The 27,311-nt window shown below is 37.1% G+C and overlaps 1 protein-coding gene across 3 annotated transcripts in view; it reads left to right on the top strand.

Annotated features, from left to right (window-relative positions):
• The window catches only part of SLC9A9 (solute carrier family 9 member A9), a 213,083-nt gene that overhangs the window by 106,671 nt on the left and 79,101 nt on the right, over positions 1 to 27,311 (top strand). For all 3 annotated transcript variants that reach the window (XM_074590233.1, XM_074590232.1, XM_074590234.1), the window contains exons 10-12: positions 7,308 to 7,421; positions 9,270 to 9,381; positions 14,899 to 15,052. In XM_074590233.1, the coding sequence (XP_074446334.1) occupies positions 7,308 to 7,421; positions 9,270 to 9,381; positions 14,899 to 15,052 (380 nt within the window). The remainder of the gene's footprint in view (positions 1 to 7,307; positions 7,422 to 9,269; positions 9,382 to 14,898; positions 15,053 to 27,311) is intronic.

The following is a 27,311-nucleotide window of genomic DNA, read 5'->3' as shown; positions in this document are numbered from 1 at the left end:
ATGTCATAAGAATCCTTTTTTTTTTTTTCTTCCTGGTAGTTTAAAGGCCCTCATATTGGTTACTAGTTCCTAATATGTCAAAGAGTAACTGAATTTCTTTCCAACACCCAAAACTTCGAAGGAAGGAAATTGTTTTTATGAACTCACTTCAAGAATTAATATTAGAGAATATTTCCTCTCAGCAAATTAAAATGGAATAAATTGCATTTGTCCTCCTTAGAAATTGAATTGATCGCTTGAGGTTAGGACTGTGATAGCAAGTTATGGAAAAAAACACTTGAGAGGGGTGAGGAGAGGAAGATGAGATTGATTTTGTGCTTTACTTTTGAAAAATCAGCAGCATTTTGTCTAATTCTAACATAAGTGCAGAAACACAAAAGGTGTATTAGTTCATTGCAATTTTAAAGACAACTAGATTACGCTGGTAACATTAATATTTTTCTTTGACCAGAAGGAGAACAGTCATGTTTTAAAACATCTAAGTCTCCTTTGTTAACTGAAATTGGCTTTGGCAAAGCCACAAAATATTTCTTTCTTTTGCTTGTTTTTTTAACCACTCTTCAATATACTCTTAACTGTCAGTGCATAATATCCCTGCTTCCACCTGCCCCAGAAGGATGCCTTCCAAGAAAGTATCTTTCAAGTTGTTCAGAATAGGTCACAAACTTAAGCTTCATTTTTATTGATATTATTATTTCACAGCTTTTTTTAAAATTCTTTTTTCTACACATAGTTTATTCTCTGATTTAAGCTTTATAAGAAGAATGGCTTAATCCTAGAAAGCACAGGCTGTTGATAGCCTCTTCATTTTCCATTACCATAATTATCCCTCCATGAGCAAATGGAATAGCCATCAATGTTCCCCAAAATTTCCAAACTCATCCCTAAACACAGTGCTTCTAGTACCACTATTAATCGCTGACCAGTCAAATGCTCTTTATATCCCTTCAAACAATTTTCCAGCTACAATCCGTTATGCCCATCTTCAGCGGAACCCTTCCATAATGCTCACAGAGTAATACAGTACTGCGGAAGTCAACGTAGAGAGCTTTAACTGCAGTAATCCCTGAGCACATTATCTTGATACAAGAGAGCACCGATGATTCCTCCCTTCCTTTGTGCCCGCGACATCTCAGTTCAGGATTTTAAGATGAATAGCACTTTGAAAACATTTGTTTCTAGTTTTTGAACCAAATAATAGCTTAGATGATAAGCTGTAGGAGCAACAGCATCATCCTCTCTATTTTGGCACCTTCCATTAAGGTGTCATTCTTGGGTTATTTTTAGGTACAACTTAATACCTGATGTATAACAGCAAAAGTTGGTTGTACTGTAGGAAAGGGAAATGGCGATCTTAAAAGGTTCACAGAATCACGGAATTTTTCAGAGTTGGAAGGGACCTCTAGAGATCATCTAGTCCAACTCCCCTGCTAGAGCAGGATTGCCTAGAGCACATTACTCAGGACTGCATCCAGGTGGGTCTTGAAAGCCTCCAGAGAAGGGGACTCCACAACCTCCCTGGGCAGCCTGTTCCAGTGCTCTGTCACCCTCACCGCAAAGAAGTTTTTTCTCATATTTGTGTGGAACTTCCTATGTTCCAGCTTGTGCCTGTTACCCCTCGTTCTGTTACTGGGAACCACTGAAAAGAGTCTGTGAAAAAAGTTCCTTCTCTTACAAACTGATCCATATTTGAAAAAAAAAGAAAGTTTGAAGAAACACCCTTTCCTAGGCAACTTAGCAAGACTAATGACAGAATAATTAATTTTTTACAACTGCATCCAAAGTCTACTGAAGGCAACATATAAATTCTGTTGAGGCTGTGAATGTGGCTATACTACCACAAGTGCACACCAATGTTTCTACTGCTCTCCGTGTCTTACACACATAAGAAATTACTATATTGAGTCTTAGATTTTGAACAGTCACTTACTCGTCAGTTAATTGATAAAACCAAATAACAGAGTTCTTTCTGAGGGTTAATTTGAATCCTGTAATTAATGATGTTGACAGATTGTAAATACGAACCAAACTAAGTTCCATTCACCCCTGAAGTAAAACCTTTTTAAGGAAGTTCTGAATGTTTTACTTTTTAAGTCATTCTCCCTCGGATTTTCATTGCTCTGAGTAGTTTAGAACAATAAAAAGATTCTAATTTAGCTGCCCAATTTTCAACATTTTTGGTTTAAACTTCTTTTGTCCAGCAAAGCCCTTCAAGACCTATGCCATTTTTAATAACAGAAAGGATTTGCCTTGATAGCTGGTGCCAACATTCTTTCTTTACTGTTGCTAGTCAGAAGTGTATTCTGTGCCAGTAACTTATCCAGCTTCTCCCAAGCTGACCTTTGGTGGTGGTGTGTAGATTATGCCAGAAAGAATAATCCATACTGTGTAAATATGCTGGCCTTTCCTCTCCCGTGGTGCTGCTGTTTTCTTTATTTCTTTTTGCTTTTACTTTCCCAGTTCTTTCTCAGGACTTACGGATTTTTTAAACCTCACAGCTCTATAGGAAAATAGAAAGTTATTGTGTGCCTTCCATAAGTCTGTTGGGGTGAAATTCATTGAATTCAGTAGCAAAGCCTACTGATAAAAAAGGTCAGAATTTTGCCCCAGGATGTAAAAGATCTTGTAAGAGTCTCTCTCTGCTGGTGTGTTTGTATGTTTACAGTCAAATATGCTTGGATATCAAAATTAGCACCATAAACAAGTTTATATTCTAGGTACTTTTGCCAATTCTTTTAATCTAAGCATGTTATTCTAGAAATGAGCATTGTATCACTATGCTGTGAAGATTCATTATAGCTGTACAATAGATTTCAGGCAAGAGGTTCAGATTCAAACCTTTTTCTGATTTTGAAACCTCTAATCAAAAGAGAAAGATTAAATAAAGCAATTAGGCTATAATAAAAGCTTCTACAATCTCAAAAAAATTATGGTAGTTTGAATTCTCACTGCATTTTAATTCAAAATAGTTAGGGAAAAGCAATTTTCATCAGCTATTGATTTATCAATACCCTTGACTTCATGGAACATTTTTGATAGCTGTGTTCTAATTAAATAGCATTATTCAAATATAATAAATTTTATAACCATCACTTAACATTGAGTGCTTGGGATTTTAATAGCTCCCTGTCACCTTCAAATCTCTCTTAAAAAGTATAATCAATTTTCCATCCTAGCTTCCTAGCTGCTGTTGGACTGTTGAACCTCTCCCTATTTCGATGTCATGCAAGAATATATCCCTGTAAGGTGTAACCCCTAGACAGGTGGCATTGCTCCCTGTTGCTAGCAAAATCAAAGGAACTGCAGAAGCCTTGCAGGTACCTACAAGAGGTGGATGACATTCCTTCAGCAGGTATTAAATCGCATGAAAAACTCTAATATTGCCATCAGGGAGTAAAATTCACTGAATTTTGCTGGAAATAAGTTGTGGATGTAATTCAGCTTTTACCCAATATCATCGTACTACCATTATTCCCCAGAGGTCAAAGAGTGCACTTACTCAGTACTCTCATACTAACTTTATTCCCTTGCGATGAAAAATACTGTTTAAAATATTAGGATTTAAGAAATCTTACATTTTCCATCTCCACAACCGCAAGGGGACTGTGAATAAAATATGTTTATTTTCTCCTTTTGATACTACTTTAAAGAATTCTATTTTTATTGCAGCTGAGATGGGAACTTAGCGTGTCCCATCTTCCAGGTACACTATTTACTCACCTAGATTATCTCTCTGACACTCAGTGAAAATTTAAGTAGTTCTATAAAATGGATCAAGTTGCAAAACCCATTTTGGCATAGCTTGTTTCTCTAATTGGCTTGAATTTAACTGTGGGGGTGGAGGGAAGAAAGAAGCAAAAAGAAGGCGCCTTCCTTTTCTTGCTCAACAGATAAAACTAATACAGTTTTTATATCATATACAATTTTTCACTTGAGTGAAAATAAAGCATTGGTATAAGATAAACTTAGTGGCTTAAGGTGTAGACAACCTGGATCGATTCCTTCCTCTGCCAGTGAGAACTGAACTGCAAGTGGCACTTCGCAGAAAAACATCCCAACTTAAAACTGATTTTTTGCGCACCCCTCCTAGTACTTACAATGGCTGAGAGTAGTAGAAAACCTAAGCATATTTGGTGAACAATGTGTTTTTAAATGCGTAAATATTATGTTGATTTTAGTAGACATTTTTGGTATAAATCTTTTGTAATATTCAATTTTTACAGAGAAAATAATCAAAGCAAAGTAAATACCAGTTTCAGTAACTCACTGAGCTGAAGACCTAAACCAAGTGCCCAGACTGGTCCTGAACTGGTGTTTTTGTAATTAATACTCTACTCTGCAATGTGTTGACACTGCTGATTTACTCTACTCTGCAATGTGTTGACACTGCTGATTTATTACAACTCTTACTTTAAAGCTATAAGCAGATTTATAGACATCGTGGAGAGGTAGAAATGGCACATTACAAATGAGGTTCTTCAGTTTTATACAAAAAAAAGTCATTACTATGTGTATATTAAAATGGTTTCTAGTATAATTTTCTGGTAGCCTTGGGGAAACTAATGGCAGCATATGAGCACTTTAATGCCAATTTAGAGTAGAAAGAGATTAGTTGTCTGTGTGGGAGGCAAGAGAAGGGAATTTATGGTTATAGACAAAATACTTCCAAGGTCTCAATATCTAGGATTCTAATCCTAACTTTTTTTTCCTTTTTTCATACAAGTAATCCCACTTGCAAAATTCCCTTATTCAAAATGAAGGAAATTTTTGAGTGGCACTTAAGCAGACCACGGACATAGTGTAGTCCTGGCTTATGGCCACTTGGACAAAAAAGAATGTTTTTCAGAAGCTAATGTTTTTCAGAAGCTAAAGGTGCAGCTCTTCTTGGAACTCCTTGGGTGTCACAGGAAATTAAGAATTCCAGCTGAAAACCTATTCCTTCTAGTCCTCTGCTTCTCATCAAAAGGTCTTGACATCTCATCTTTAAATAGCGACAGAAATATTTGTGTGAAAGGAATGACAATTTGGGAAAATGCTTCTATGGAAGCTGTTTCTTAACATGGTTTTCAGAAGATCTCTTTAGAATAAATTGGTTTGTTCTGATGGGATTTATGCTGCCACAGAACTGACAGTTAAGTGCTTAATGGAGTATCTCCATGGGCTCTGTATTAGTATTGAACAAAACACAGACGCTGAAGAAACACTAAATCAAACACTATACTGAATACAGGGATAAAAGTGAAGTCTGAAGGACAGCAAGTAGGTTTTACATTATATCTACAAGTGCCATGTTCTGGGGAAAGGCATTCATATATCACTTCTTTTGTGACAATAACTAGTTCTGACACAGTTGATACTTTTAAATATTCTTTTGGTTAACTCAGGGTGAGAAATTTGAATAGGCTGCACTCCATGAATCAACGTGTCATATGAGTGCTATACTTTTTAAAAGAGAGAGCAAACTATATGGGGAACACAGAAGACCGAATGAAGCTAACAAGCCAGTTTTACCATTCTAAGGACCTGAATCTTTCATAAGAGAATAGGAATAGGAAGGAGCCTACTCAAAATTAGCTATTGAAATAGCACCTGGATTTTTACTATACAAAGGAATGAAACTAGCCCAGAGGTAATCGTCTAGCAAGTAGGCAGAAAGAAACTTTAGTTTCAGAAACTGTGTTTCTAAAATGCACCAGTAGTAGATCTACTTTACATTTCTTTAAATCTTGAATGACATTTTGTAAATCAAGAGTGAAATATTATTCAGCTTTAAAACCTCTGGAGCACCTTTACCTTACCGCAACAACTGAAGTATGCAGTTGTGCACCTCGTAGCAGTATCTTTCCCTCGTAAGATTTTTATATATACACAAATACTTATTTTTTTCTCTCTATATATAAATCTCATCATTACACTCCTGATACATTTTTTTAAAGCATTAGAAAAACGTGTCAGATGACATTCCCACAAAGAAGTAGGATCATGTTTGCTCCCAAAATGGAAATGCAAAGATTTATCATAATAATTCTATGGGTTGACAGATCCCACATTTTGAGGTTTTTTGACAACTGGTTTGTCTCATTTAAATTTAATTTAAATAATTTAAGTCTACTAACTTACAAATATTTCTTGTGTTTGTTTTCATGTTGTTCAGCATTGCAGCACATAATGGGGGCTATGGAATGTGTGCTTGGGATAATTGATGGTGCTGCCATGGGGTCTGAAATATCTTCCCAGATACTACTGAGGTTTATGCCATTTTGCCTCTGAAATTTGTTTTAAATAATGATTCTGACAGCTCTCATTTTTCCTTTGTTAGATCTTAGTGACTGTTATTGGATATTTATTTTTAGAAGCACAAACATATTACAAAAAATACATAAGCCCATTGAGGATGAATAAAGTATCTCCATAGTAACATTCCAGAAAGTGATATATTACTGGTTGTAGGCAGACTGACAAACTTTGGCCCTAATTCTGCATCAGGATTTGTTAGCATAGACTTCTGAGCACAAAAGTGACTTCAGAAGTGAAAAGACCTCTTTTTCTCTCCTCTGTAGTTATTTGGCAGCAGTGATTGATTTTTTCCAGATGTGGATAAATACGAAAATTTATTTTATTAGTTTTTATATCATCAGCTGCAAATGCAATCAAGAACATACCCTCAAGGCAAATGAATGTTTTGGCTTTACTTGTTTTTTCACAGAAGAAATCCTACCGTAATCATGTATTTTAGGCTTAAATGATATCTTAAATAGTTTGGTTTGAAATAAGTAATTGATATTGACGTCCATACAGTGCAATAAAAGTTTTCATCTGCAGGATAATATTAATGTTAGATTTTAAAGGCATAGGTTCTCAAAAGTCTGTTCATGAGTTATTTTTTTTCTCTGTTGGCATTAGTGTAGCCAAGCCCAGTACTGTATCGTGCATAGCCACTTGTGTCACCAGGATCTGAGCCATATCCCAGGTTCACCTGTGTAAACACGAGTGAAGTTAAATTCCCTCTACTTCCTTGCAGTTTGCATTGAAGCTTGTATAACTTACTGGCTGCTTATATATTTTATCAATTGTCTACATCAAACTTTCATACGCAAATCAGAGAAAAACATGCAAGCAACTAGAATTTTTAAAGCTAAAAAACACTACATATCCTGTATAGCAAATTAGACGGTTTTAAAATCCACCCTTGAAATAGGTGTGATTTATGTTCATCTAAACAGTTATGTATTCCAAGAGAACTTGGTAATAAACAGTAGTTAGTTACAGACGTGAGCCATAATTATGTTCTTTCTCTCTCGTTTAAGTTGTTCGAGTTTATGAATTTTTTGGCTGAGAATGTCATCTTCTGCTACATGGGACTTGCACTATTCACATTTCAAAATCATATCTTCAGTCCTCTTTTTATCTTTGGTGCATTTGTATCCTTTGCTTTAAAGTAATATATATCTATGTATGTGTATATATCTTTTTGTGTATCCATATAAAGAATGTGTGATCCATGTGAAAAAAAATGTCATCAAGCAAACCAATCAGTTCCTTAAATGCTAAAAATCAATTTTTTGTCATGTCCAAAGGCAATCATCTTTATTACGTATATCTCAATAACCATCTGAATACGTGTAAGCACATGGTCTTTTGACAGTTGCTGTTTTGCAGATCTGCTACAAGGCAAATAGTTTTAAACCAGGTGGGGAACTTTTGCCACTGGTTTACAAGTTGGGTGGAAAATTGGGGTGTGTATTGGGGCACATCCCTGGGGACAGGTGCAGGCACACAAAATCTTCTTGCCTGTCCACAGCCAGTGCAGATCCACAAACAGTAGAGCTGCCTCCAGGCACATAGGTATCATAAGCAGAACTCCTCAGAGCTACTTAAATTACATTAAGTCCTTAAAAAGCAAACAGTTCTGCATTGCTCAAATCTGTCTGTGTTTGTATTTGATACCTCTAGTGTACATCAAATGATTTGCATGATCATATGCCTAAGAGATTAGTAGGAAAAGACTCTGTCTTTAATTCTGCCATGGTTTCTCAACAAATCTGTTGCTTACTTGTACAGTGGCATTGATTCTTTTCATACTGACAATTCACACAATGATTTTTTTGGCTCAGAGCAGCAGCCCTTTGCTTATCACTTTTTGATGAATTGTAATAGCTTTGAAAGTTGGGATCATACTGTTTACTTGCAGTAATTTTTATATCTAATTTCCAAATGAATAATAAGAACTGCATCACAGCTCCCTTGGCTACAGGTTGGGTTTAGATGGCAGAGAGGACCCCCAAGAGCCTGTTGCACCCCACCAGCACCTGATTCCTGCACTCCTGGCGTGGGAAGGCAGGTGAACGTGGGAGCAGTACTCGGCACCCCAGGTGGGGTCTGTGTTGCAGAGCATGGCAGGGACCAGGCACTCTTGTTTCCTCTCACTAAGGACCCACAGACTGCAACAGGGTTGCGCCAGACGGCTGAGCACAGGCCACGTGAAGCAACCACTGCTAACGCATGTTCTCCCAAGTCCATAGGAGCTTTAAGCAGCTTTTGTCCCAGCAGGTGTGATACATCCAGGCATTTCCACTCAAGTACTTCATCGATTCTATAGCCCACAGCATGTCTCAGACTAAGAGTGCTGTAATTGTGCACTAAGAGTCACAAGATAAGGGGAGGACGGAACCTGCTAAAAGCATATATAAGGAGCTCTGATTGTCTTTTTTTTTAATCTGAAATAGCCTCCTATTTCTAATTAAGGCAACTTTTGTGATCATTCTACAGAGGAGTAATAAAGAACTCCTTTTGAAAAATGTCCAAAGAAAAAGGAAAAAAAAAAAAAAGCAAAGCAAAGAGCGTTGGATATAGACAATATGAATTGTCAGGAAAGAAGAAAGTAATCATGTCCAAAAGCACATTTATTCTTTGCAAATTGCTGCTCAAGGAGATAATGCCATCTCTGCAATTGATGACGGGCATTTTACTGAAGGACTGAAGATGAAGTCACGTGTGATACAAATGTGATGAGTAAAAGTAGAGTAACTGAAGTGGGATATGTAATGATGAATATAAAACCCAGATGTCTGGGGAAGACAATCTCTGCCACTGCACAGTTTTATAATGAAACTAGAACCAGAAGGATCTGATATGTAAAATATGAAGGAAGATAATCTCATATTCATTTTAATTGCACTTTTAAAATAACTTCAGAAAAATACTGAGTTTAAGTTAACTGGTTTTGTCAGTAGTTCCTCCACCATTTTCCTCAACATCTTACATTTTAGGTGGCAGTTTTTGTAGCAAGAGCTTGCAACATATACCCACTTTCTTTCCTTTTGAATTTGGGTCGAAAACAAAAGATTCCCAGGAACTTTCAGCACATGATGATGTTTTCAGGTAAGTGCTATTTTGGTATTTTTCCTGTCTGTATTTAACAACTGACAAAGATAGTCGTCTATCACGAGAAAAAGCCACATCTATCACAAAGAAGTCATTATTTTAAAACTCAAGACAGTCTCTTCAAAGCTACTGAAGCCAATGGATGTATTCTTATCAACCTCACTGTGCTCTGGACCTATTTTAATTAACTTTTTGAAAACCTACCACCCAAGAAGCCAATCTTTCAACCCATTGTCCCCCATCTGCCTACACTTCCATGACAATTTGGGAATATCATGTTTTTATGTTGTGTTGTCTTGGAGGCACCTGTAATATACCTGACAGTATGCTTACGTACCAGCAAACAAATATCCAACTTAAAAGGTGTTAGCATTGATACTCAAATTAGACATGGACTTTGGCAATTCCTGTAACTTCAGGAACAGTTTTACTTCAAAACATGAGACTGTAATTTCACAGACCTTTTCGTACGTATTCCAGCCTGATATTTGAGTACTTTATTTTCCAAATTCAGATTTTTTGATTTTTAACTCTGGTTAACATTGTAGAATAAAATAAAAAAAATCCAGAAGAGGGAGCCATGTTCTACTCTGATTTGTGCATCATCCCCTGAACTGTCAAAATCTCAGCTGGATTCTGTATTTTTGGACTTGCACAAGCTAGAAGTACCTCCTCTTGACATTCTCATGCTAGTTAGGAAAAACCTCACTTATCAGCTAATAGCATTTGTTCAGTAAAAGACAGAAACACAGATCCACCAATGCCATTTATGAAATAATTTTCTAAAATTAGAAAGTCAGCACTTTTTTCTTCATTTTCTTGGGTTTTGTACAAAAACCTATCCCAAATTTTTATAGGTAGAAGTTCTTGATTGACAACCTTGATATATACTGATCTATTTAGCCAGATAACAAGTAAAGCACAATACACCATATTTCAAGCTCCCTCATCAGGAGTACTCCACATCATGGTGCCTCATTTATGCCTATATAATTCCATTTCTCTAGAGAGCAACACAGTAGTTCATTTCTATATCCATACAATCCTTCTGATAAAAGCTGCCACTGAAAATGTCAGTTAATACCAGCTAGATTATAGTGAGAGATGATGACATCCATCCATTGGGAACTGACTTTCAGACCTCCTGCTCACCTACGATTGTTAGCTGTGTAAGACATATATGTAGATCACTCTAGTAAAGCTAGCAGGTGGCCAACTTGACAACAGCATGAAAAATAGCTTCATATCATTAGTTATCTAGTTTCTGGGCTCCATTTTTGCTTTTATTTTTCATCAGATAAAGTATAGAATTAAAAATCTTTCAAAATATATTTTATTCTTCAACTTTTCTGTCCTCTTTTTCTCCAGTCAAATTTCATTCTCCACAAAACTAAGAGCTGAAAGTAGCCTGCAGCCAACAACTGAACATGAGAACTCACACATTAGCTTTCCAGTACAATCTGGCAGCTAAGAACTGAAAATAGTAGTACTGAAAACTTCTAAAATGTAAATGTTAAAATACTCAGAAAAGTAATTTTTAACTGTTTTCAAAGAAAGACTGTATTTTGTAGAGAAAAATATCTTTACAACATTATAAAAAAGTAAATAGCATCATCTGCAAGTAGATCAATACACTGCCTCTCACACTGCCAGCAGCTTCACATGTCACATTTAGGATATGTAGATTTTCTGTATAATTGTGCTTTTTAATATGCACTAAGATTTGTGCTCAGTTACCGGTAACATTCTTATTTACCGGTCATACTGTATATCGTGAAAAACAGAGAGAGAATGAGTGCCAGAAGAGAGACACGTTTCTGATATGGGTAAACACACCATGAATTTGAGTTTGGAGGAAGATGCTTATTGCCTACACAAGATCAGCAGCAATATTCTGGTACAGCATCAGATTCTAGTCCATCACAGGGAAAACTGAGCTTCACTCACCACAGCATCACCCACTAAGATGTAGAAAACAACAAATTTGGGGATAGTTTTGTTTTCAATCTTAACATTACCAAATGCTACATACATTTCCTGCTTGCTTTACTGAGTTTTACTGCCATAATCGCCATAAATATCAAAGTCTGAAAAAAGCAATTAAAGTCAGGCAAGTATATTGTTGATTAGCATTTGAGTATACCTTACTCCGCAAAGAATTCTACTGAAGTCATTAAATTCTACTTTTTGAGGAGTATTAATACATTTGAGAAAAGGTGGAAGAGTTAGAGCTTGGAAGTGGATTATGTAGCATTTTGATTTATTACATTCTTCATTTGCTTATGCCACTCCTCTAACAACACATTACAGAGGGTGAATTCACCTTTACATCTATGTTTAATCATGATTCTGATAATATTCCATTACAAATCAAAACTAGATTAGTCCTTTTGTAATTAAGGCTGAGTTTCTCAAATTAAATTCAACATCAGCTAAAATGAGCAGGCCAGCAGTCTCTGCTCATGTGAAAAAGAAATATTTTAATGTCTTAAATTACAAAGGAGCTATCACTATACACTAGTGGTCTATGCTGCATGAAACGCCTCATTTCAATTCAGACCCTGCTATGATGCCTTTAACTGGTAATAAAATTTAAAGGGAAGGAAACTAAGGAAACTAAATAGATCCAGGTAGACTTATTAGTGGCAAGAATATGTTTCATATTTAGGCATCAGTGCCCCCTGACCAGGAGAGGACTATTTCACAGGTACAGTAATGCACCTTCCACTCGTATTCCAGGATTTCTATTTACTTTTTACTATGCTTTCCTCTTCTCTACAGCATATAAGTCAGCAAGAGAGAGGCTTGTGGGACACAGTGCACAGGTGTGATTGCTGTTAATATAAGACATTACAGCAGCAGTGGAGTCTGAAAGGGTAGAACACAAATGCAGAAGAAAAATGAAAAAGGAATGCCTGTGTACAGGCAGCTGTTGTGCAGGCATTTACATCTGCACACTTACACATACATGGTGGTGGGAAGTGTCAAAGTGAACTTTTCCAAGAAGACAGGTATGAAAAGAAATCAGCTGAAGAGAATAGAAAGCAAGGAAGAAAAGAGCAGAGAACTGCAGCTGAAACCAAAACACCCGATCTACATACAGAAAGTCTCCTTTCCTGGCAGATTCTCTCCACGCTACCCACAAACACTACTGCCCTCAAAGGCTCTTCAGAGGCTGGGGTTCGGAGAGACGCGTGTTTGTGGAGTGTGAGCAAAGGATAGATAACAACCACAGAACACACCTTTTCTATTTTGTGGGCCTCTGAAGCTTAACCTTTGGGGTGGTTTTCTTTGGAGGCCCTGACACATGGAAGAATATGTCTTAAAGATAAATCTCTAAGAGCCGGCACAGCTAGCAGAAAAATCTGGTAGGAAGTCTGTGACAGAGCCCAAAGGATTAATGGATCACAACACAGATGTAGAGCTGCTGTCAGGGTGGCATCTCTGAAAGATGAGTGGAGAGAATCTCTCTCTAATGGTTCATCAGAGCACTTTTCTTCTATCACATCGCTCTCTCCAGGTGTAGCTGAGATACCAATGTCCATTGGAGCCAATCGTTCCATTGCTTTCTGTTGGTGTTTTTCCCTGAGGTGTTACAGAAAACCTAACTTTCTGTTTCAGTCTATTTCAGTATCTTACCATCTTCTGAAGTTGTTAAAATTCCCTGCCTTCGGTTGTGTTGTTACCTGCAATGTATTTTGATACATATAATAGCGTTCCTTGCTTCTCATTGAGTCTTTATATTTCAGAGGTTATATTCAGCTGCTTTCCACTGCTTTAGGTGGAAACAAAAGCTTTGCTTGCTTATTTATTTTACTTTAGAGACAGTTTTATTTGAAACTGAATTAGATCTCATAGACCATGTTGAGCCTTTTGTAAATGAAAAATGTAGTGAAGGCATTCACTATTTCCCTGAACTGAAGAAACACCCAGTCCAGCACTCAAGAAGTAGAAAGCCTTAGCAGCATATTAATTAACAATTATTTTTTTAATATTCCCTCTTACAAAAAGAGGTGTTCTAGGATTTAATATTGCACATACCATTTTGATGCAGTTGTGGAAAGCAGCATTGTTTTCCACCAAAATGTAGTCACAAATAATTTAAGCATTTCATCTGGGCTAGTCACCTACATTACCACTGTAACCACTGGAAAAAGACCATTTCAGTAGTGGTTCATTCCTTTCTTGGATACTTGTTTTAAATGAGATGATATTTTTTTCCTCACAAGAAAAGAGAAAAGCAGGCACATCCTCAGAGATGTCTTCTACAGAAAAGCAAAGCCAAGGACAAGCCCACTTGTTGACTGCAGTGTTATTTTCATAAATGCAGAGATTTTAAATCTGCTGCCACTGCCCATTTTCAGCTGGTGCAACCACAGCCTGGTCCTTCCTTGCAGAAACAGCTTTCTGTTGTTCTCTGGGTAAACTGCCCATCTTCTATACCAAATAATTCACATTCTAGCTATGTAACTTAAAGAGCTTTAGAGTTCAACTCCAAAAATAGCTGCTTTTTAGCAGTTGATTAAATGATTTTGGATATACTATCAGTGCCTTACAAGAGGTTTAATAATTAGGTTTAATCTCTCGATACTTGGAAAGTACTTGTTGTGCTTCCCTGTGTGTTGTACACCTATAATGGCCTTGCTCTCTACACTTATTTTGTGGAAAAAAATTTTTAGAAAACAATAAAGTAAATTTAAATAAAGGAATAGCATTGGAAAAGATAGAGTATTATTTGTGTTACGCATCCTGAGGGCTGGAGGCACTAGTGGGCTTTTTTCCCCTTTTTTTAATTGTGTCACTCTGTGAGGACCTATTTAGCTTATTACTACCTATAGGGCTTTTTTTAAACTCAGTTAGCTGTTTTCTCCATGTTTGTAAGTTTTTGTTTATTTGGTCTCTGTAGGTGTATAATTTTACTGTTATAATATTTCAAGTACACTAAAGAGCTAAGAATCTACATTTATTCTGCATCCCCTTTTTCAATACTTAAACTCATCTTTTAAAAACCATTCGTTGTTCTTAATTCGTAACTCTTATGACTGTTCTTAGCACACAAAGATTTTAAAGAAATTTTCTGTTGTTTCAAGCAAGAAATGGGTAGCCTATTTGGGTACAGATTTTAATGCCAGACCTCTTTCTCACTTCCACCTGATTTCATGAGTAGTCCCCACTGAAATCAGGGAAACAACACAGGGAATAGATTTCTTTTTTTAAATGCATAAAGTCCAGATTACTATTTAATTTGCAATTATTCAAGACAAAGAATTCAGTGGATGTACAACAAATGTGTGATTATTATGTGAATGTAAGAGTAGTTTCATTGTCCACTTTTGCAAAGTTGCTTACGCTTGCATTAAACACCATCCTTTCAATTAGCACAATTCAGCATTTCATAAGTATGATCGTGGTCGGAAAATCCCCCCCTGCCCTTGGAATTGTGTTTGGGCTGAAAAGAGTAAAATTCTATTTCTCTTTCGCATTAAGTTCATCATTCTTGTCCTTTTTTTATAGGTTTACGTGGTGCAATAGCATTTGCATTGGCTATTCGAGACACAGAATCCCAACCCAAACAAATGATGTTTACAACAGCACTGCTTATTGTGTTTTTCACAGTCTGGGTATTTGGTGGGGGCACAACACCAATGCTGACGTGGCTTCAGATCAGGTTAGTACTCTCTTTACAATATTAACCATCAAATTAGAATGCAATCACTATGATCAGTTACTAAATTCCTATAGCTTTCTAAGGCTTATTTATGCTTTTTAATAGAGTTTTACAAGCACAAAGGAAGTATTTTTCTACCTGGTAGAGGCTCCAGAGCACAAGGAACAGGTGCTTCCCAAGCTCTTTAGGAATTCGAACCTAGGTCAGATCCATCCCTGTTTCCTAAGGGTGTGTTTCACTACTGTTCCTTTTAAACACTGTGAATAAGTGTTAGCACTGTCCTCCTCACTGTTGAAGAAAGAGCTATAAAGGCAGATTTTGCCCTCATCTAAACATGTTTATTCATTACACAAACTTGTCATAAATAATGGATTTCTGATTATAATGTGAATATACTAGAAAATCTGCCTGCATTGGTCTGTAGTTCAGCCTGCATTGGTGCATCATTCAGCCGTTGATTTATTACTCATTGTTTTATAAATGCTCCTTCATTACATTCTTTTTTAAATTACCTCATAGTCACTTGTATTCACAGACAGCAACAAATGACAAGGGAGGTTAAATGAGAAAAGAGAAGGAAATAGGAAGCTGGAATAAAGAGTATCTAATTTAAATGTAGTGTCCTGCTAAGCGTGCTTTTTTGAAACCCCTCTTTTAACAATAAGAGTATAATGCTATTGCTGAGTTCTGGTTACTTCAAAATCCATTTAGAGCTGACTGACAAGGTTCATAAGGTCACCAAAGAAAACCTCAGTATCAAGACAGGCTTATAATTCACAATTCCTTATCATTTATTCTATATATAGCATATGCTTTCATTGTCTACCAAATGATGTCTAATTAACGAGTCAGTGTCAGACTGTTGCTATAAAATACCAGCTGAAGATAACTAAATTGGAGCTTTAAGAAAGAGCATAGGTAAAAGCTTGCAGATAAAATAAGGACCATCATACAAGTGTCCTGTATAAACATAAAATGCAGGCATCCATATGCAATATGGGGGCTTTCTCTTTCTGTGACAGTTTGATTTCTTTTCGTGACATCTCTCATGTCCCATAAAGTCAATCAAGGTCATTACAGTTTCGATGTACTCTGTCACTTCCAGCCATCTTTCTGAGATTAGCTACTTTTTCACTGTCAGTCAGCAACAGAGTTGCTCTATATGGTAATGGAAACGTGGGTGCAGAGGAATATTCTCATTAGATCTTGTGGACCAAATCAGTTTGCGTTACTATAATAGGAGATTAAGGAATAATTTTGAGAATACAGTAAGGGAAAAAGGAGGTGAGCAGTAGTCATGTGGTTACTCTAAGAACTTAGGTCAACTGGGTGCCTGTCCTGGTCTAGCTTTTTAGGTAATTTTTAAATGAACATTGTCAAGTGCTTTCACTAATACAAGCAACTCAGTTGGATACAATGGCATTTCTTCTGCTACGTAGTCCTGCCCAGAGGTGGGAAGGCTTACAAGATGGCAAGCAAGGGGCTGACTCTCATGTTAACTATTTATACCATTCAATGCAAGCATGTCCTTCTTTCTTTACCCACTCATACAATAGATTTTACCAGAGACACTGAAAGTAGACAGTCATCAATTGGTCTGAAATGGTCATCTCTGGAGATCTCATCTAAATCCCAGCAGATCTGCCAGGCAGATTTACCAATCAAATTATTTGTTTTTGTAACCAGCATGTAGATTTTCTTACAGGTTCACAATTCACATTTGATTTCTTGACATCAGAATGTACAGCTTCATAAAATGGGAGTATGTGGTCAAACGGAGATAAAACTTTAAATAGACATCTTTACAAACATATCTCGAGGCTGTGATTTCTCTTTCTAGTAAATATATATAACTGTCTTTATAATTTATTACACCTCAATATGGAATTTTGTCCTTAGCTACAAGCATTTGTCATTTTATTTTTAAGTAATTTTGCTAAATTATTGTATTCAAAGGTGGTGGTAATACATGCAAGTTGATACCTCTATGATTCCAGCAGACTTAGGTTTGCTGAGTGATACGGGGCTGCTCCAAATTACACCACCTTGCTTGGTGTAATACCTCCAGTGTGTTTGCAGCTGTGCCTCAATGGCAATTCTGAGCTGCATCTATATCCACTTGCTTTTATATAAAATTAAAGGAGATGGTATTTTTCATGTTAGTTTGGGGGATTCCGTTCACAAAGCCAAGGGAAACTGTGTTATGAGTACAAAAATTATGAGATTGTCTGTGAAGAGACTCATTGGAATGGGTTGGTATATCATCAATTACAGAAAAAAGGGGTGAAGCCAGTGAAATGCTGCAACTGTGTCTGTAAGTACAGAAGAGGGAGACTGGTCTCACGCTAGCCCTTAAGTGTTCGATTGATGTGAACTTATATCAGGCACCATCCCAGGGCAGTTTGAAACCTTCTGTGTTTTACCCCAGTGCTTTAGGGAACCAGATTTACCCTATTGTTCAAATCCAGAGCACAGTGCTAGATCAGTTAATCTAAACAACTAGAAATAAAGTTACTCACAATATCGAAATTAAGTACTTACAGGAAATAAAAAATATATGAATGGCTGCTTTAAGGTCACAGTGACTACACTTGATTTCCCTATGTAACCTACGAGTTGCTGTATAGGTAAACCTTCTCAGGAGAGAGGAACAGTCAAAAATACAGTGATCAAACAAAAAACAGTCCAAGGCTGAGTGTGCTTTCTTTGCCAATTAACCATTTCATGATAAAATGATTATCCAGCAGGTAATGTATTTAATTGAACAGGAGGGATTCAGAGGTTAATAAAGAGGAATGTGATTTCTGACACTATTTGGATGAATTGAATCTTATTCACATACATTTTAATTTGTGCCCACTCTAGTTATATGCAAAAGGTTACAGTTCCTATCAGTAGTTCAGGAGATGCAACTCTTAACTCCTCAAGGTTGATCAAGTTAGTCTTATCCTAGAGATAAGCGCTTGAGTTTATCCACATTTTGGTTTTAAAACATAAATAAATCTATCATCCATTAAGTTGAAGACGTGTAAAAATAACATAAATTACAAATAACTAACATATATTTACCATTTGCTCTACCATAATGCATTACAGTGTTAGTCAAGGTAAAAGACAGTATTCGAGATCCGTACAGCCTTCTTATTCTATATTATTTTCTGCATATTATACTATGTTTCAATGATTTATTGCACACTCTGTAATTTACATTGTGAAATTCTCATAATGGTGACCAAGACTCCTGGTATATCAACAGAGTATAAGGGAATAAAACAATGACAATTTTTAAAAATAATAGTAGTAATAGTCTTCTGAAAAATCAATCTTTGTTTCCATAATAACTGGAATTTCCATAATATTCCACCTCTCCTCACAGCAATAGCATCAGATCTGCATTTCTTTTTTTTCAGTTAAAATTCAACTTAATGTAAATATAATCTGTCACTCTATTTTTAGAGAAAAGATGAAGATGTGTCTTCAGAGATAACTAGCTGATTTATTCCAGGAATATGTATGGCTTATACAACACTTGCAAATTATTGCCAAAACATATAGTAAGATATATTATCAAAACTAACCATGTACTACTGGAAAAGGCTCTGTTTGTATCTCCCATTCAATGCAGCAATATCACCAAACTATCTCACAAGGTTGCAGAGACCAGCTGTGCTGAGAGCTTTTGTAAAAAGAAGCTTAAATGGATCCCAGGAGTTCACACAAGTTTATTAAGGTTCACAATTCTAGGTCCCTACATTTAACAAAGAAATTATATCGAAACACGTGTTCCTACTTACGCCATAGCTTGAATCTAAAGAAAGATTCTTAAAGCCTTGGAAATCTGACCTGCTAATGGCCGAATTTATGTCTACATGTCTCTATATGTAAAAATACTGTTTTAAAAGAAATCCGTACCAATAGTTCTCATTATTTCACTAGTATACTTACCCATACGCAGTAGCCTTCAAAACGAGTCTTAAAACTCTTGGCAAAGTCTGAATATTTTTTAACTTTGTTCTAAAAGAATGAGACATACATTTTCAGAAATGTCTTGTTTATTTTAGCTGTCTCCTTTTTTAGATAACATAAATTATGAATTTCGGGAAGTGTTGAGCCTTTCCTTTCTGAAAATCCAGTCTTATTTAAATGTTCACAGTTGTCTGGCGCAGTAACAACATTTCTGAGCATAGAGGCATATGCCCAGCCAGTAACAGTGTTATCAGCTGGCATTCTGAGAACATAATTGGTTGCACCTCATTCCTAAATAATACATTATCTTTTGGCTTATCTGAGAGTTATAACTAGGAAAAAATTGCCTTTACTCCCCATGTGAAAGGGCTACAATATACTGCTCTTGGCAGACAATGAATAAACCTGCATCAGTATATGAGAATAATATCATGATACATCAACAGCAAAACAAAGACAGCCATTTAAGCATGAGTTCACAGTCAAATTGAAGTATTCAATAAATGTGCCTTCAGAGATGCTGAGTATTACTTGCTAATGCTTTTGGATATATCTCTCCCTTCATTCCCCATACTCTGATTAAAAATAGAGAGCTACATTTTACAGTAAATCTGCAATGAGAGGTTTGGGGATAAACGATTCTCCTGACAGGCACAGCAAAAATACAAAGCTGCTAATAAAACATGTCCTATAAAGGCATTGCGCTAGCTATCAGGTCCTGTTTGTTTATCATCACCTCCTGTGTAAATATTTGTCAAATTATTTCCAGACTCTTGTGCATCTCTTTGCAACAGTTCTTCAGTGAATAGGAAGATTCTTATTCTGTATCCTAAATAAATACTAAGCAGCACTGAATAGTAACTTTTGAAATTGTGCCTAACTGGCCATCGCCTTTGGTATGTATTTTAGAAACTATCTATGTCTACATGCCTGGCTGCCCTTGAAAACTTAACCATCTGTAGTTCACCTAAAACTACCTAAAACTTCAGTTCCAAACCTCCTAACTTTCTCTAAATACTAATGCCAGAGGCCTGGCATACCACATTTTTGGGGGATGACCAAGACTGTCCAAACTCAATTTCTCAGCAGGAGCATCTCCTCATTGTACTCTTTTATGAGAAAGCACCAACACAGGAAATGAAATTAATCAAAACAAAATATTCTTCTAATATGCGACTGTTGCCTTCCCTAAACTTCTACTTGACCCAAATGTTTGGATTTGCTTCCAGAGGTTTCCCAGAGCTCTGCTTATTCTTTTCACTGTTCAGATTCCACCTTTATAACTATTGACAGCTATTTCTCTTTGACCATCTAGGCAAAACTAAACCTAAAAATGTCAAGGTTATACACTTCCAAAACTTTCTTTGCATCAATGGAGCCAAAAGGTCTCTGATGGTGAACAGCAGCTGGTCATTCATTTACACTCCACTGGCATATAGTCAGTGATCTCTGAGAGCACAAACCAGAAATGCATCAAGTGTAAAAAATATAACTGAAAAAATAGTGTAATGCACATAACAAGAGGATAGCATTCACATCCTGTAATTTAAGAGTCCTCAGACCTGTTTGAAATAAGTACATAGCAAAGGGGATATCATTGCTGTGGAGACCCTTTTCTGTTTTGTATGAGACACGATGCTGGCTGACTGACTAGGATTAGAGTGGAGGTAAACTAGGAGCAATATTGTTATCAGCATGAAAAAAAAATCTGCCATTTGCAAGGTTCAAGCATACAGTAACCCCCCATCCAGATCTACAGCCATGAAGGAAAGGAAAAATCATTTACAGATTACATATAGATATATGTCTATCACTGATATCAAGCCACCAAAGCCTGACAAAGAGTTGTCTCAAGGATCCTTCATTCTTCATAGACTGAATCATTCAACCAACTCAAATATACACTCCTTATAGGGGTTTACGTTTATCTATTTTGGTGGTAAATCTGCACTGAATAACACTGACAGAACATAAGAACTCAGACTAAAAGTTGCAGAAAGACCTAATTACCAACTCATATATCGCTATTTTGGCAAAGTAAATTTTTTAAAGAAAGTTTTTAAAGTTTTATTTTGAGGTTTTTTTGTTCCACTATTAGAAGTTCCACCACAAAACATGAACAGACTGTATTCTTTTGTGGGGGTTTCCTCGTGATACGGCCGCAGCACTATTTTCTAAATAAAAAAGGAAAAAACGTTACAGGGCTGTATCCAAAACATTTTGAGAATCTGGCTTTGCTGTTAATGCTTTTGAAATAAGGCCAACTATTTGAATATATCACATCTGAAGCATAAAATTATAACATTATTCAGTGTTATGGTGTAAAAGTTGGAAGATCAAAACACTGCTAACTCCTAAACTCTCACCTATTGCCATATTGCAAATGCACTGAATACAATAGGAAATGAGCGTTCAGCCGACATCAGCACCCAGAAGTCATGAGCCAGCAGAGCTCAATGTCATTGAGAATGCTAGTATATCCCCTTACAATGAAAACGTTTCCTGGATAAGCCATTCTTTCAAGAAGTCAAAATTTTGATTCCTTCAGCATCCAACACTTTAACCTGTTGCTCCAGTATCAAAGGCTAATGTAGTATATATGTTTACCAGAATATGGCATTAGGGACGCAGGTGGGCAGCAGGGCTAAATGCTGTGGGTTGACTGCTTGCGACCACAGCTTTCTACCAAAAAAAGAATTGGTTGGTAGAGTAAGAATCTGTGCTTATCCCAGCCATGTATCAACTGGTTATAGACTGCTGAAAGACAGAACTCTATTATAGAGCAACTGGAGTAACAACGTGACCTTGGCCAGTATTATAGCACTACTATTTCAGTAGCAAAAATAGCCTTTTCATTATTCCCAAACTCTATAGTAGTATTCCCTGTGTTCAGCTGTGTTCAAAGAGATGCTGCAGAAAGACAGTTTACAATGCCACAGTGGTAGCACCAGTTGCTGCCAAGTGGGAAGCTTTGATCAGATTTGGTCTGTACTTTAAGCTTCCAAAGTTGTTCTTTCTGCTTCCCAGAAGAGGCCCTTAAAATTAAAAAAAAAGAAACAAAACAAAACAAAACACCAAACCAATATTGTGGGCTTTGGAAAGAGTTCTGCCTTATCTAGAAAGGCAACAGTTGTGGTAAGAAATCTCAAGGGCTGAAATGGTGGTAAAAACGTGACTGAGCCTCAGGGCTCCAGAAGAGGAGGTGCTGAGCAGAAACCTTCCCTTTCCACGGCCCCAGAACAAAGGATGCACTTTAGATGAAAGGACTAACAGACTGGTTTAGACAAGGTGGATGGTGCTGCCTGCTGCCTATATTTTTCCAGTTATATAGAAAGACTGATACTTTCTTCCTTTTTTTATAATGACACACAAGTCTGTCTTATTAAAAATCGACGTATTTCCGAGCTCTGCCAGAGTTAAGTTCTGATTTGCCATCGTATGTTTGTACCATCGGGATGGCTTTATTCGCTCTCTTTTTTCAAATCAGTTATAACAGAATATTATCTTCTTCGAGACCACAATTGTAGACATCTCTATGAATGGGATCTATGGGAGAGGTAATGATATAACTGCACTCCGATGTTACCATGCTTAATCCTACAATGTATGCCAAAAAGAAGTCTTTGGACAATAACAAACTCACTTAAAAGTGATCTAAACGAGACATAAGCAATGTTAAACTCATAATTTTCATATCAGCCTCTATTTGCAGCATCTGCTGTGCTGTGGGCACAAGGATAGAACAACACTGTACTGAGTGATTAAGATATTACCAGAAACTGCTTATTTTCACCTTTAACTTGACAGAAAATTCCTCTCATGTAAGGCTTCTTCCATCACTATCCACATTGGGGTTCTGCATCTTTACCTGATAATGAGGAACTTTCAGATACTGAGGATGGACACAACCTGCAATAGTCTGCTGTGCAGGTAAAGGACAGGCAGCGCCTGTCGCTGGTATCTGGAGCTTTAAGAAGATGGTCAAACACTGCAAACTCAGGCAGAGGTCACACAAGTCTCAGCTTTCGGTTGACCAGAAAGCATTTTCACGTGCTTGACAAGCTGCTGCCCCAGAGCCTTATGAGCAAACTCTAATGGGCCCTTTTTATTGTTTCCCAACAGGTGACTGAGCCCCCTCAGCTCCTGAGATGCTATCTCTTACTGTAAATAAAAATAGTGAGAATCTTGAGTCTCTTCTAACTGTATTAAAACTTTCAGAGTGATAAAGTAACTGTATCTTGTAAATTCACAAATCGTAAAACAAATAATAGTAAGTCTTAAACACATGTTCTACGCCATATTGCAAAGTCCTATAGTCAAATGCAGCTTAGAAAAGTCAAATACATTGAAATTCAATGGAGCTGAAGCTCCTAAGTCACTTTCAAAAGTTTGATTTAGACAGCTTCATGCGACGCTAAATGGTGCAATGCCTTCTCTAATCTTGCTGGGGTGAGACATGACTATGGCACTGGAAAGAATGGTGTCCTGACAGCTGATCCAGGCAAGAGGCTGCAGTCAGCAGAGGCGAGGAGGAGCGATCCTGTTGCCCGGTTAGGAAGAGGCTCATCAGAAATATTGTACTTCATTGCTGAATTCTTCTCTGCTCATAAAGAGCATGAGATAGTACATCTCCTTACAGTCATTTGTTATGAACTAGATTCCTGTAGGAGTTTGATCTCTGCTGCTCCTCATTTATTCCTAAATTGAGTGGAAAGTTTACTCTGAGTGAATGCATCTTAGCTTTCCTCTTTCAGCCTCACACAGGCGCACAAGGATTATCCCTCCTGAAACATAGCTAGTCCTTGAGATACTCTGAATTCAACAACCAAGAGCATGTGTTCATATCTTCAGATGGTTCGTAATTCAATAGTTATAAATTATTACGAACCTTCTTGCTTGTTTTGCTTGTATTCCTTTGAACACATTTTCTTTTCACCGTTTGTCAAGAGGAAGGAAGGTCAGTTTGGAAAAGGAGGTTTAATTAAATGTTTTCTCCTGGCCTTGGCACATTCTCTCTTTTAGAACCATATTCCTTTGGGTCATATTTCCTCTAGAGTCCTGGAAAACAATTTAGTGAAGGTGAAGGATCTGTTGATTTACTATTGAAAGCAGAATGTCAGCCTAAGTACCTTCAACTGTAATTTGCGAGTGACCACAACATAGAGACGAACAGTTCAATTAAAGGCAGTATGTTTTCAAGTACTGTTATATTTCTGTGCCCTTTGTACTGTTTATTATTTTGTTTTGGTTTTAGATTACTCATAATCCATCTAACTGGTATCCCCTCTCAGTAACAGAAATAGCTCCAATAAACAAAGCTCTTTCTTTGTTTCCAGGGTCATATTCCTCTTTAGCCAGAGTACAGTAAGTATTTTAAATCATGCTGCAATAAACATTCCTGTTAAGAGCCCAATTTCAGCCAAGCCGCTTCAGCCCACTGAGTTACTTTTAACTTTCAACAGAGAGCACACTGTCTTTGCCTGGAAAGTCTTTTAAATCCTAACGAAACCCTCTGAAATCCAGAAACACCTGAAATTTAATGTAACAAGTTTAACCATTAATGCTACAGTTATTTTAAAGTTACTGCTGTCCTTAGTTGGCCAACTACCTGTCCCTGTGGACATCTAAACGACAACATTTTGCCTAGCATCTTTTACACCAATGATAGTTTGAATGTTCCTGCACTAACAAACACTAAATGCATATACATGAGAAACCACATTGCTGACCCCCAGGCTCTCCTCAGCATTAGGATGTTACTGATTTATGTGCAGACTCTTAGGTCACAAAATCCGCATTCCTATTTAAAACATAAGTTTCACAATTGCAAAGAATGCCTTGAAAATTATTCAAATAAAACTAACAAGGAAGCGTTTGTGCGAGTTCACAGACAGTCTGAAACAATGACTTAGAGAAGGCACTGTCCCATGATTATCAAAGGAGCGTTATCTTAAAGACACAGAGCTTTGCCGATGAGCTCCATCCTTTCTGCCACACAGTACTCTGAGCGTGACGGAAAAATAGTATTTTAGGGTTGACTTGGGTAGGAAACCGCATGGCTGTCAGTCACTCTCTGTCCACCAGTAGATGGGTAACAAGTGATCCAGGAAGACAGAGGAAGAGGCAGAGTTTTAGCTTCAGCTGTAAGACATTTAGCTGCTGTAAATAACTATCAGCAATTTCAAGTTTGGTCAAGCACATTAGAGATCACTGTGATTAAGCGTTTGAGTAATTTGAACAGTAATCTATTGATTACTTGTGACATGGGCCACAGAGAGCCTAAGATCGGATTCTGGTTTTCCACTTCATTCCCTTTGATCTGTTGTAGTAGCAGAGACCAAAACATTAGTTTAGATCCTAGTTAAAGATCTTTTTTACACAAAAATATTTCTAGATGGGATACTTTCCCTTTGCCCAGTGGTCTTAGCACATATGTATACTCATAGTGTGTACATAGTATCTACAGGAAATAGGAAATGATCTGGTGTTCCTGACTAAGGATGTATTGGGGAAATGCATTCTACTTCAAAGCCTGATATGTTCAGCATCACACGTAAAATAATCTGCGAGCAAAGAAAGCTCTTCTTGGGGCACACCCACACTTGAAAGGGTTAATATCATGGCTGCTTTATAATAGTAGCTGGGGCTTGATTAGCCTGGTAAATGCTATAAATCAAGAAGAAGTATGAAATTGGACATTAAATAGAATCATAGAATTGTTGAGGTTGGAAGGGACCTTTAAGATCATCGAGTCCAACCTTTAGCCTACCCTGACAAGAGCCACTTCTAAACCATGTCCCTCAGTGCCCCATCTACCCTTTTTTTAAACACCTCCAGGGATGGTGAATCCACCACCTCCCTGGGCAGCCTATTCCAATGTTTAATAACCCTTTCAGTGAAAAAATGTTTCCTAATATCTAATCTAAACCTCCCCTGACATAACTTGAACCCGTTTCCCCTCGTCCTATCACTTGTCACCAGGGAGAAGAGGTCAGCCCCCATCTCTCTACAACCTCCTTTCAGGTAGTTGTAGAGGGTGATAAGGTCTCCCCTCAGCCTCCTCTTCTCCAGGCTAAACAACCCCAGCTCCCTCAGTCGTTCCTCATAAGGTTTGTCCTCCAGACCCCTCCCCAGCTTCGTAGCCCTTCTCTGGACACGCTCCAACACCTCAATGTCCCTCTTGTAGCGAGGGGCCCAAAACTGAACGCAGTACTCGAGGTGGGGCCTCACCAGTGCCGAAATGTATTGGATGTTATTATAAAAAGAGAAATTGGATAATTTCCGTTCATTTCTATCTGAAAATGAGAAATGGTCCAGGTAATGAATCGCAGTGATCTGCTGAAATGCTTATCATTTATTTGCAAGGTACTTTTCTGCTAAGATAAGGTGTGCATTTGATCTCTCAGAGTTATTATTCACCATAGTATTTTGCCTGGATGATACTAAACAAGGTTTATAAACATTTGTGCTGTAATAGTCCTTGATAACAAAATAAAAAGACCAAAATACAGAGGACTTGGGCTTTCTGACTCCGACTGTGAAAGGCGGTCCGTCCTGGGTGGCTGTTGAACGGGAGATTTTGGATTGCAATTGTGACTTGTGCATGACACGTACCTGACTCCTGCTTTCAACTCTGTTGGTCTTTATTGGCCAGAGGTGTCTAATTTTGGGCACAGTCTCCTGTCATGACAGATAAATCCCACCTTACATACCTTGTACTTCTAGCTCTACATGGCTATTGAAAACAGAAAAGGAAGAAAGAAATGAAAAATAGAATTTTATTGCTAGAATATTTGGTATGGGAGAGAGGGAAAATAACACAGCAATAAGAAAGATTCATGCATTTCAGTTTACTAGCAATAAATAATAGGATGAATTTTTCACATGCAAAAAACCCAGAATATTTTTTATAGATATTTACAGAAAATTATAAATAAACCTATAGCTTCCATCACGATTTGTGTCAATTAAAATATTTCTTTTATTATCATTTAAAATACTGTTGCTTTAATATGTCCAAATATGCAAAAAACCCTTTTCTTCCATTTCCTGCAATCATTTTTTCTTTCATTAAAATGTATCTCCCTGTCATACAAAAGGTAGCCGCTGTGCAGCATTCAACATGATGAAGTTGTTAAAACTACAAATAAGGACTCAAACAAACCTATCTGGAAATACTGGTAGGGAACTTCTTAATTAATTATCTGTGACTTTAGAATAAAACTAATGACTTATTACTTTCTACCAAAATGCACCACACCTTTCTCTAACGAGTCCTCCAAAATTGGATTGG

Source organism: Larus michahellis, chromosome 6 (genome assembly GCF_964199755.1).
Source record: "Larus michahellis chromosome 6, bLarMic1.1, whole genome shotgun sequence".
Lineage (NCBI taxonomy): Eukaryota > Metazoa > Chordata > Aves > Charadriiformes > Laridae > Larus > Larus michahellis.
The sequence above is the reverse complement of the archived record's forward strand: the minus strand, read 5'-3'. Positions and strand labels throughout refer to the sequence as shown.